This window comes from Castanea sativa, chromosome 3 (assembly GCF_040712315.1).
Source record: "Castanea sativa cultivar Marrone di Chiusa Pesio chromosome 3, ASM4071231v1".
NCBI classification, from domain to species: Eukaryota; Viridiplantae; Streptophyta; class Magnoliopsida; order Fagales; family Fagaceae; genus Castanea; species Castanea sativa.
Window position 1 is genome coordinate 32634219 of NC_134015.1, and position 13002 is coordinate 32647220.

Consider the following 13002-nt stretch of genomic DNA (forward strand, 5'->3'; position numbering starts at 1 on the left):
ACCTAGTGCTTACTTTTGCAACTCATGTTGTAGCACAATTGAGATAGAAATCAATGTAACATTTTATCATCTTAATGAGACTATGATTACATCATAAGCAATGCTGAATCGAAACATATTTATGTACTTCAGATCCTTTAAGCACAATGTCCAAAATTGTTTCTTAGTCAATGTGATTCGATTAAAATAGTAGCTAGAGAACAAAAAATTATGACAACTTTAATTTGAGACTATGAACATAATTACAAGGACATTATATTTTGCATCTATAACCATATAATATGGAACCCTAAAACCATATTATTTTAGGTGTAATAACCCAATCCCTCAATTAATGTTCCTTGGTAGCGAGGTCATACCAATCACTATGATCAGGCGAGAACTATTCTCATTATTAATGCTATCATGGTAACTCCTACCAAACAAAAATAACTTGCCGCTCTTCCCTTAGAATTTAAGTAATAATGACATAGCTCCGTTGGAAGATTAACATTACCCTTAGTCTAGTGTACACTATTGCCTAGACTCTATGTGAGTCACCAAGTAACTCCATGGTAGCGTGATTGTTCTCAATGTAAAAACTCACTTCATCCATCATTTGAAGTTTAATATATAGTACCATGAATTAAACACCCTCCGTAGGGAGCAAGGCATATACGCCAAGGCCAGGGACGAACCCAGGTGGGGGCCTAAAGGGGCCTGGGCCCCCCCTGGGCCCAAAAAAAAAAATTTTTTAGCAGCTTAAATTTTTCAAAAAAAAAAAAGAATTGGGCCCCCTTTAGTTTTTTGCTCAGGCCCCCTCCTAAAATTCAAGAGTTCCAAGCCCGGCTGTCCAGCCCAGAGGCAAGAGCCCATGCCATGACCCATGTAAATCCAAAAAAAAGAAAAAAAAAACTCAGCAGAAAACCTAACGCCTAACGGAGAAAGTGAAAGCCAAAGGAAAAGAAAAGAAAAGAAACGAAACAGAACAGAGAGATAGTGAGGCGCGAGTGTGACGAGGCAGAGAGATAGAGAGGTGCGACGCGACGAGGCTGAGTGAGCCATTGAGTACCCACCCACGCCGACGCCGACGTCGACGCTGACACGCCATCATCATGCTAGTTGCAAGCCCTCCTCAACTGTCACCGCCGCCGGTTGCTTGAGGCTTGAGCCTTCACAATCTCAGGTACTTAAATCTATGATCCTTTCTCCTTCAAGAATTGAATCTGTGCACTGCTGCGGCTTGTGGTTTTTTTTTTTTTTTGGGTTTTTGGCTTTGTGACTGTCACTCTGTGTTTGTGAATTGTGACTCTCTCTCTGTCTCTTGTATTATATATAGATAAGAGAGATAATATTTCTTTCCTTTTTTGACTCATTGACTGTTTCTGTTTGTTTGTTTGTGGCACAACTACCAGTCAACAAAGCACAAACTTTGTGCTTTGTTGACTGATAGTTGGGCATAATAGGGACAAGTCACAAATAAAAAAAAATAAAAAAAAGTTAACAAAAGTTTTTATTAGCAGTGCAGCCAGTGCTGTGTTACCTGTGTAGAATAAATAAAGAGTGTCAGTAGTGCCGTAGTGGGATTGGGTTAGTGGGTCTATGTCAGAAAAATGGAGAAAACACAAAGACAAAGATAAATAAAGGCAGACTAAAGACAAAAAAAAAAAAAACAAACAAATCATATAATATAGAAAATTGTCACACAAATTTAAGAAAATTGTCACACAAATTTAATATATATGATTCTTATTTTATTTGTAGATCATGAAAAAATCAACTACAATGCTTGATTTTTTCAAAAGAAAAGATTCAAGTTCTTTTGAAGTCAACGTGGGATTGCCAACAACTAATGTTGCTATTCCAATTCTAGAAAATGTGGATGTTCCAATTCTAGAAAGTGTGCATTCCCCAATTCCAGAAAATGTCAATGTTCCAATCTCTCAAACACAATTTCAAAGAGTTGATCTTGATTCTTTGGATTATGATCCTGGAACACGCAAACAAATATGGGAATATCATGTTAATCAACGTGATGAAATTCGACGAGCTTACATTACAAAAGGTCCGCACCAACCTCCTCTAAGGAAAAACAAAAAAAGTGGAAAGCACAATCGTAGCTTTCAAGCTTCTTGGTTTGAAAATAATAAATCATGGCTTGAATATTTTCCTACGACAGATGCAGCTTATTGTCTACCTTGTTTTGTCTTTCATAGTCCAAATGGGGTCGTGGGACAAAATACATTCACTGTTGGTGGATTTAGAAATTGGGAAAAAGTTGGATGCAAAGATTGTTATTTTCAAGGTCATATAGGAAAATATCATAATTCAGCTCATAGAGTTGTTGAGCAAATGTGTAAGGATTTGATGAACCAATCGCAGCATTTACAAAGGGTAGTTAATCAGTTCACTACTGAACAAATTGCAAATAATCGGTTGCAACTGAAGGCCTCAATTTTATTGTCCGATATCTTGCCTTTCAAGCTATAGCTTTTAGAGGTAAAGATGAAAGTTTTAATTCATTAAATCATGGGAACTTTTTTGAATCATTGGGTATTGTGACTTTTTGGAATAAGGAGGTTGCTAAAATAATAGAAAAAACTCCCAAAAATGCAACCTACACATCACCTAAGATTCAAAAGGAAATTCTACATATTTTCTTAGCTAAAGTGAAGAAGGCCATTCAGGAAGAAATTGGTAATGCAAAGTTTTTCATAATGGTTTATGAAGCTCATGATAAGTCCATGAAAGAGCAAATGGCTGTGGTTTTTAGATATGTTGATGTAGAAGGCTTTGTGAAAGAACGTTTTTTTGGGCTTATTCATGTTGTTGACACTGCGGCTTTGACTCTAAAGAAAGGGATATATTCTTTGTTATCTCAACATTGATTAGATATACAAAATATTTGAGGGCAAGGATATGATGGAGTAAGCAACATGCGAGGTATGTGGAATGGATTACAAGCTTTGATTTTGAATGATTGCCCATATGCTTACTTCATTCATTGTTTTGCACATCGCTTACAATTGGCATTAGTAAAAGCATCAAAACAAGTTAACCCCATTAGTGGGTTTTTTCTTCCATTGCTTTTTTTTCTAATCAAAATTGTTAATGCTTCATGCAAGCGTAATGAGCAATTGAAAGTTGCCAATGCTAATGAAATAACATGTTTGATTGATCTTGAAGAGCTTAAGATTGGAAGTGGACTTAATCAAATTGGCACTTTACAACGACCTGTAGAAACATGTTGGAGTCCACATTTTAGATCAGTTTCTAGCTTATTAAGGATGTTTACTCTAACTCTTGAAGTTGTACAAAATATAACTGATAATGCAATTGATGGAGAACATCAGGCAGAAGCAGAGTCAGCTTATGATAGTTTAACTTCATTTGAATTTGTCTACATCTTGCATCTTGAGAAAGAAACTATGGAGATTACTGATAAACTTCATCGTGGATGCTTGTTCAGATGGGGACGGAGGTCATAGAGGTAAACTTCATCGTGGTGGATGCTGTTAGGATTTGTGCCCTTAAATCCTATTGTATGATGTTATGTATTTTATTATGTATGACATTATGTATGACTTAATGTTGTGTTTAATAAAGTTGTTTTATTATTATCTAAAAATAATGGTAACATGAATATTGGGACATTATCATATAGTCCATGAGATGTATTGTATGTGATTTATGTGATTTAATCACAGAAGATGTAAATCACAAGTTCCTTGTAAACTCAAAATGTAGTTCGTAGTCGGTGATGAAAATTGGGCATTTCATCTGCGAAGACTATAACATATCAACTAAGATGATTTGTCTTGATCATGGAAATAAAGATTTCTAGTTGGTATGTTGATATGTTTTAAGAGTTAAAACATATTGAACTGGACCGTGTGAGATTTATTATTCTTCTAACGACTGTCAAATGAATAACAAACTCACGACTTATATTTGCATGAACTCTTAATCCTGAGAGAATAATGGACTTGATCATGACGTGTAGGTTGTTTTGATATACCAGGAGTGAGATCTAGAGTTACAGTCAAAACCTTAGTATGTTGGGCAACCACATTTAATGTTGATGAAACATATATTCTCAAGATGGAATTCATAGTCTCTTAACGAAGATACAAAATATTCCCTTGAGATAAGTTTAATGGGTTTGTTATTCAGAATGTTAGGCCTAACTACTTTAGTAAATAGTTACTAGAGTATATATTTATGAAATTAGATTTCATAAATATATGATAAATAACTTAAAGGATTAAACCGGGTACTTAAGGATAAGATATAGTAATTTACAAAGTGGTAGTCTACATTCATAACTTTGTGTTACTACGAATATTTTATGAAGGGGTTGCATGTATAATAAAGTCTTGGGATATAATTTATAGATAAGGCCTAGAGTGCAACTATATTTATATAGTGGCATTAAATATAGTTAATGGTAACTTTGGACTTGTCAAGAGTTGACAGAAAAGCCCAAGGCCCATTGGAGCTAGTGTCTTATTGGTCCCTTTTGATCCCACCCCAAGCCACACACTTAAGCCTAATTGGAAAGGCCCAAAAGGCCAGCCCAATTAGATAATCAGTTAGACACAAAAGGAAAACATACAGAATTTTCTGTAGAGTTTTTTGGAAGAACATCATTGTGAAGTGGTGTATGTAAGTATTAGATACTTTGACATTCTCCCTTTGGAACTAATTGAGAGACCACACATCTTGGGCGTTAGTGGAATTAGAGTGAAGATTGAAAGTGTTCCCAAGCGATTTTGATCTTCAGTTTTGAAATTCACCGCTCCAAGGTACACTCTCTTGTTCTTAAAGTTCTGAAACTTTTTTTTTAGTACATGTTAACTTTTATGAATGAAGTAGATCCATTATTTTTCCGCTGCGCACATGCATTTTTCCTTCAGATGCTTGCTCCCCCTACACTACTATTGTGGGAAGGCCTTGGCTTCATGCCATAGGAGCCGTACCTTCCACCCTACACCTAAAGGTGAAGTACCTGTCTAGGGATCGGGTTAGGGAGTTGGTAGGGAGCCAATCTATGGCTCGGCAATGCATGGTGGCCACAATTAGAGATCAAGCCGAGCGTGAGTCCTCAGCCTACGCGGGGCCGAACTTATAACAATCAAAGGTGCCAGTGCAATCCACGAAGGTAGAGAGAGAAAGGGCAAAATGTGAGCAATTAGAAAGATTTGTCATTGGCAACAACGAGAAGAAGTTCTTTCAAGTCGGAGTTCAGCTACTTCCTCGGGAAAGCCAAGAGCTGATAGTTTTTCTCAAAAGACTTATTAACGTGTTTGCATGGAGTGCCTATGAAGCCCTTGGGGTGGATTTGAACTTCATTTGCCATCATTTAAACATCAATCCCTCTACCATCCCTAAGAGGCAACCACCTCGATACTCATCTAAGGAACATTCTAATGTTGTCAAGGGCAAAGTACTCAAGCTCAAACAAAGCTAGGGCCATAAAGGACGTGTTTTACCACGAGTGGCTGGCCAACACAGTGGTGGTGAGAAAGAAAACTGGGAAGTGGCGAGTATGTGTTGACTTTATAGATTTGAACAAAGCTTGCCCAAAGGACCCTTTCCCCTACCTCGGATAGATCAATTGGTGGACGCAACAACTGGTCATCCTCAGATGAGCTTTTTGGATGCCTTCCAAGGCTACCACCAGATACCTTTAGCTCTGGACGATCAGAAAAAGACCGCTTTCCTCACACCCACTGGGAATTACCACTACAAGGTAATGCCCTTTGGATTGAAAAATGCGGGGTCTACTTATCAAAGGATGATGACCAAGATGATTGAGCCTCAGTTGGGCAAAACTATTAAGGTGTATATAGACGACATGGTTGTAAAGAGTGAATCAGAGTACGAGCATATAGATGACCTTGGGAATATCTTCGAAATACTGAGAAAGCACAAATTACGCCTTAATGTCGCCAAGTGTTCTTTTGGCATAGGCTCTGGCAAGTTCCTGGGCTATATGGTTACCCACCGTAAAATTGAAGTTGACCCTAACCAGATCAAGGCAATTAACAACCTACAACCTCTTCGAAATCCCAAAGAAGTCTAGAAGTTGACTGGAATGACTGCCACCTTGAACCGATTCATTTCCTGATTAGCAGACAGGTATAGGCCTTTCTTCAAGTTGTTGCATAAGTGGAAGGGATTTGAATGGTCAGAGGAATATTTCTCAGCCTTCCAGCAGTTGAAGAAGTATCTTTCTTGGCCATCTATTATGTCCAAACCCGAGGAGGAGGATGTTCTGTTCACCTACATTGCTGTAAGTCTAATGTTGATACGAGTTGATAATGGGGTACAGAAACCAGTTTATTATGTGAGCAAATCACTAAATGAGGTAGAGGTTCGCTACTTACCATTCGAGAAGGCCATCTTGGGAATAGTACATGCTACACAGAAGCTCCCTCACTACTTCCAGGCCCACACTATTATGGTTCTAACCCAACTCCCTCTTTGATCACTGCTTCGAAAAGCTGATTACATAGGGAGGATTGCAAAATGAGGAACGATTATAGGAGCTTTTGATATCAAGTACATGCCCTGCACTTCTATGAAGGGCTAAGTTCTTGCAGATTTGGTGGCCAAGTTTGCTAAGCCATCCTTAGAGGAGAATGGTGGAGGGCCGGACATGGATGAAAAATCAGTTGGGATGATCTCCTTGGCAGAACCCCTATCTTGGAAGGTGTATTTTGACGACACAACAAAACAAAGGGGATTAGGAGTGGGGCTAGTTGTAGTATCTCCTGAAAGGATCACCATCGAGAAATCCTTAAGGCTAGACTTCTCGGCCACGAACAATGTGGCCGAGTACAAGGCTTTGTTGGTTTGAATGGCTATGGTTTAGAAAATGGGAGGAAGAATAGTGGAGATGTTTTCAGATTCGAGGTTGGATGTAGGCTAAGTAAAGGGAGAACTGGAAGCCGGGGACACGAGAATGTAGGAATACTTGAATCAAGTTAGGCACTTGCAATCAGGGTTGAATCCTTCTCCCTACAACAAATCCCAAGGAGTAGAAACACGCATGCTGACTCTCTCGCCACCCTTGCAACCTCCTCGGCACAGAGTTTATCTCGAATCATCCTGGTTGAGGATCAGTACAAGCTGACCAAGACAAGAAAGTAGAACGTCCTTATCCACCTGACGAGGGTGGGGCCAAGTTGGATGGATCCTATTGTGCTATTTCTCAAGGTCGACATTTTGCCCGAGGAAAAGGGCAAAGCTGATAAAGTACGGAGAAGAGCTCCTCAGTTTTGGTTATCTGAAGATTAGAAGTTATACAAGTGCTTTTTCTCTGGACCATATTTGCTGTGCGTCTACCCTGAGGTGGTAAAGCCACTCTTAGAGGAGCTACATGAGGGGATGTGTGGGAGCTATACGGAAGGCAGGTAGGGTCTCACAGGGCTCTCACTCAAGGATATTAGTGGCCAGACATGCAAAGGGAGGCATAAGAATACGTGAAGAAGTGTGACCAATGCTAAATATTTGCACCGAACATCCATTAGCCAGGAGATGTACTTAACCCTCTGTCTAGTCCCTGACCTTTTGCTCAATGGGGCTTGGATATCGTAGGACCTTTCCTCAAGGCAGTGGGGAATAGAAGGTGGCTCTTGGTCGCACTAATTACTTTACCAAATGGGTTGAAGCCGAGCCCTTGGCAAGCATTAGAGATGTGATGCTAAGAGATTTATGTGGAAAAATATCGTCACGCGGTTTAGGATTCCTCACGCCCTCATCTCGGACAATGGGCTTCAGTTTGATAGCAAGGCTTTTAGGAGGTATTGTTGTGAAATGGGTATCAAGAACAAATATTTAACTCCGGCTTATCCTCAAAGAAATGGATAGGCCGAGGCAATGAATAAAGTCAATGTTAATAGGCTCAAAAAGAGGTTGGGTGATTCCAAGGGCAAATGGGTGGAAGAGCTGTCACATGTTCTTTGGACATATCAAACTACCCCTTTTAGGTCCAGGGGGGAAACCCCCTTTTCTTTTACTTATAGGGCCAAGGCTGTAATTTCCCTGGAAATTGGATTACCAACGTTAAGGACGAGCTTGTTTACTACAGACAATAATGACAGGTTATTAGAGAAGAGGTTGGATTTGATTGAAGAGCGAAGAGATACTGCCATGGTTTAGTTGGCGAATTATCTGCAGAAGCTTGAGTAGGGGTATGACTCAAATGTGAAGTTAAGGCCATTAACTCCTAGAGACTTGGTATTGCGAAAGGTTTTAGGCTCTACAAAGAACCCAGCATGGGGGAAGTTAAGGCCCAATTGGGAAGGACCATACCGCATCACCTTGGTGGCTGGTATAGGAGCATACTTCCTGGAAGATCTAGATGAAAAAGTTGTACCATGCCCCTAGAATGTAAATAACTTGCAAAGGTATTACTATTAATGCAAGGCATTTCTGCCATATTTTTACTCATGATATTATTTGACCCGATGACTACCTGTATGAATGTTAAACAAAATCTTGGTCAAGCCTGGCTTATCGGACCACATACCTTGGGTAAATTAATACTGCTTATTATTTAACTAAGTGTTAAATAGAACCTTGGTCATGCCTGGCTCCTTGGGCCACATACCTTGGGTAAATTAACACCTTTTGTTATCTTATTAAATGTTAAACAGAACCTTGTTCATGCCTGGCATCTCGGATCACATACCTTGGGTAAATTAATACCTCTTATTATCTCATTAAGAGTTAAACAGAACATTAGTCATGTCTGGCTCCTCAAACCACATACCTTGGGTAAATTAATACTGCTTATTATTTAACTAAGTGTTAAATAGAACCTTGGTCATGCCTGGCTCCTCGGACCACATTACTTGGGTAAATTAATACCTCTTGTTATCTCATTAAGTGTTAAACAGAACCTTGGTCATGCCTAGCTTCTCAGACCACATACCTTGGATAAATTAGTACTGCCTATTATTTAACTAAGTGTTAAATAGAACTTTGGTCATGCTTGGCTCCTCAGACCACATACCTTGGGTAAATTAATACTGCCTATTATTTAACTAAGTGTTAAACAGAACCTTGGTCATGTCTGACACCTTAGGTAAATTAATACTGATTATTATTTAACTAAGTGTTAAACAGAACAATGATTACCAGGAGACAATGACTCACCTAGGGCTTTGGTCAAAAGGCTCTAAAGTTACACTTATAGGGAGCTCCTAATATAAGGGACCCCAAATGTCCCCTTCTTTCTACTAAGTGTTTTGCTTGTTCCTAAGGACTTAAACATTCCTGTTGATTATGCAGTTTTTAGTACCAACCCATAGTTATTCTCCTTACTGTTCACATGGGTTTGATTTATTTAAATTAACAACCATGCATTACTGATTAGCCTTCTGTCAAGACATGGGTTTTCACCCTTAGAAGTCCCATTAACCTAACTCCTCAGCCAAAGGTGGAACATCCATCATAGCTACTTAGATGCGAATATTGTAAAGGGGGAAAAAAGAAAGACAAAGTTCACTTGCAATAGAACAAAAATCCAAGTCTTTTCATTAATAAAAAAGGGGATACACATCAAACTTGGCAAATGGCCATGACCAAGGAAGATTACATGTAAAAAATAAATAAATAAAAAAGTAAAAATACAAGAGATCCTAAACTAAGCCTTGGCCGAAATGAGGGTCTTCCTTGCCGCCCGGCTGAGAGATAGGTGGGTCAGCGGCCTTGGGATCAGCCTCCTTGGGTTTGGTCTCAGCCACCTTTGCCTTAGACGCAGCATCCTTGGCCTTAAAAGCGACATCCTTGGTCTTAGCCTTATTTGCCTTAGTCTCTGATAGGGGCTTGACCTCCTTGCCCTTGCCCTTATCCTTAGCCACCTCAACCCCCTGACCTTGGTCACCAGCTTGGTCAGGCCCTTTAGAGACCTCGAGAGGAGGAAGAGAGGCCTGGGTGATAAGGGGTTGCTCAGAAGAGATTGGTGTAAAGGCAGCAAGAGGTGGGAGTGCAACTGGAACTTCATGAATGTCTGGAGGGTAGTAGACGTTCTCAGCCTTCCTCCACTCAGCGGCAATAGGGACTTTTGCCAGGTTGAAGGCCTCCTCTGCCAGACGGACCTCGGTCTCTTGTACCCCAAGGTCGTAGCCTACTTCGAGGCCTCTACAGCTTCCTTGACCATCCGAGCAGCTGCCTTGGCTTGCTCCAGCTCTGCCTTCAGCTCTAGGACTTACTACTTCGCTGTAGCCAGCTCTATCTTATGTGACAGAGCTTTTTGCGCTAGTCCTCAGCCTGGTCCTAGGCATTCTTCAAGCCGACCTCAGCACCCTTTTGCGCCCTCTCCTCAGAGGTCCGCTTAGTGAGCTCTTAACTCTTCTTCTCAGCTGTACCCAAGGCCTTGCTAGTCTCAGCGCGAAGGTTGGCCTTAACCTTAGCCTCATTCCTGGTGAAAGTTCAAAAAGCGTGTAAAACACCTTTGAACGTTTAGACCCCCAAATTATAAAATACCAATTCAAGCTTAATATCAAACAAGGTATGTGCGGAAAATGAACACAAGCTTATAACAAAATTGATAAATAATCTAAAACCAAATAAAATCACATCCACAGTAGAAATTAAATGGAAAAGATTAAGAGAAGAGAGATGCAAACACAAGGACAACACAACGATATGTTATCAAAGAGGAAACCGAAGCCTTCGGCGTAAAACCTCTTCGCCGCCCTCCAAGCGGTCAATAATCCACTAAAGAATGTATGGATAGCAGAAGACCCTCCAAGCCTAATCTACCTAGTGTACCTAAGCCCTCTAAGCTCCTACTCCAATGAGGTTGCGCCGAACATATTTCTTCTTTAGCTTACCGAATTCCGCTATAGCCCATAGCATCAACCAATATGAAATTGGTCCCTTCCTAACTACTTCCCAAAGCACCAAACAGCCTTCTCACAGATATGGGTTTGGTGAGAAAAGGTTTTGGTAATGAACCTCTCAAGGATGTAACAATGGAGAGGAAGAGAGTATAGGAATTTGAAGAGTCTCTATGTGAAGCTTGTGGATGAGTCAATCTTGTTTTTCTCTAGGGTTTCTCTCTCAAAATTCTCTCTAGAAGCACTCTACATTTCGTGGGTATAAGGGGAATTTATACTAGAGTAAGAATGGAATGCGAAGAGTCAGGTTTTTCCAAACAGAGCTGGGTGGCGACTTGGCCTCGCAACTTGACTGAGTCACGAGTTCAAGCCGCGAGCAAATAGAATGGCCAGACTGGACTTTTTGCCCTGTAGTGCTCCAGTTGGCGTGACTGTTCATCTTCTCTGCATGCTTCACTCGTGTGCATCATCTGGCGGCTTGCAAGCCGTGAGCCACCCGCAAGATCCAACCGCGAGTCACTGCTTCACTGCACAGTCTTGAGCATTTCTTCACACTCTTTCACACACTACCCTTACATGAATCCCACCTAAATACAGGGTTTTTAAGTGCTGAATTACAAGCAAATTGGCACGAAATAAAGCCAACAAAATGGTTGATAAATTTCAACCTTACAATCTCCCCCTTTGGCTATTCCGTGAAAAAACCCTAAAACAAACTCTAGACTTAACATGTGAGTTGGGAACAGTTGAACAAAACTCACTCACACCTAACTCTAGAATCTGTGTAGCTCTTGAAACATAAGAACAAGTGTCTCTTGAAACACAACAACATAATATGATCATTGCATGCAGAAAAACTTGTAATGCATATGAGACAAGCACAATGCGATCAAGCACAATGAAGTAAAGTAATAAACCAAAGCTTGACCATACAGGCAATCACTATAAAGTAGTGACCACAATGCTCATTCACACTTGGAATGAACATCTAGACATGTAAGCTATTAAGCTTAAATGCAAAGTACCATTTGCATGTCCAACACTCAACAAATGCACAATACATGAAGTATATGCATCTAGGAACAAGATACTACTAGGGCACAAAAGTGATGTACTTGAAGTAGTGCATAGCATAACATCAAGTACATAAGCTACAAAGCATAGGAACATAAAAGATGCATAAGCATGGTACAAACTGTAAAAGCCTATAAAATATAGAAAACAAACCCTAAAAGCTTACAAAAGCACATGGGTACAAACAAAACATAAAGCAGAAAGTTAAAATACACAAAGTAAGTCCTGATGTATGATAAATTGAAGCAACATGTCAAACATCAAAGCTCCCCCTTTGATAGCGCTCTGTCTCCCCCTATCAACATCATCTCCCCCTTTTTGTCATGGAATAGCTAGTCCTCATTGTCCTAAAGCTTCCTTTGAATTTCTAATTGGGTTTGGAGAGAAGTGAACTTCGTATCACAACGAAAAGTGTGATGGTGCAGAAGAGAGACTAGTCCTAACATCTTAGTGCCTATGTCATGGACGGATGTCAAAATGTTGTCTAATGTCTCATCATAGGAGGAGGAGCTGGTGCGAGAACCATTATGAGGTGTTGAAGCCTCTGTCTTGATTCCCTTCTGACTATGTCCAATGCTAGCATTAAGTGTACGAATGTTGATTGGACTAGGCTTCGTGTAGGGAGACTCATCAGCTGATGGATAAATGTCTTTAAGTTTCAATATCCTTGAAATGAGGCAACAAAAAGGAATGCATGTCCTTGAGTTAGTTCTTGCAACAGTTTTACGCAGAATATCAAAGATATGAGCACAAATGCCGATCTCTTCATCAGTAATCAGATCATGTAAGAACAAGGCCCTCCCTAGATTCATGTAGCTGGTGCTGGATAAAGGATACAAATTGTTGAACATAATTATTGTAAGTACCCTTAGTTTTGGGGATAGGGAGGAAACACTGATTGAGTTCCCAGAGTGTGAGAAGTCCAAGTTTCTTCCAAGAGCATCCCGAAGTAAATCTTCCTCTGGATTCAACTCATCATACACCAGTGGCTTGGTGAATATTGGCTGGTTGATGTGTAGAATTTCTGCCAGATAAGTGGGAGTTACTGAGAAAATCTTTCCTCTAACCCAGCATTTGAGTTCCTCTCCCTCAATAA

General features: G+C 40.1%; 1 protein-coding gene across 1 annotated transcript; it reads left to right on the forward strand.

Moving 5' to 3' along the window:
• The first annotated feature begins 2915 nt into the window (after nt 1-2915).
• Nucleotides 2916-3467, forward strand: LOC142628830 (uncharacterized). Its single transcript, XM_075802868.1, has one exon. It carries the CDS (start codon nt 2916-2918, stop codon nt 3465-3467), a length of 552 nt encoding a protein of 183 aa, XP_075658983.1.
• The last annotated feature ends 9535 nt before the right edge of the window (nt 3468-13002 follow it).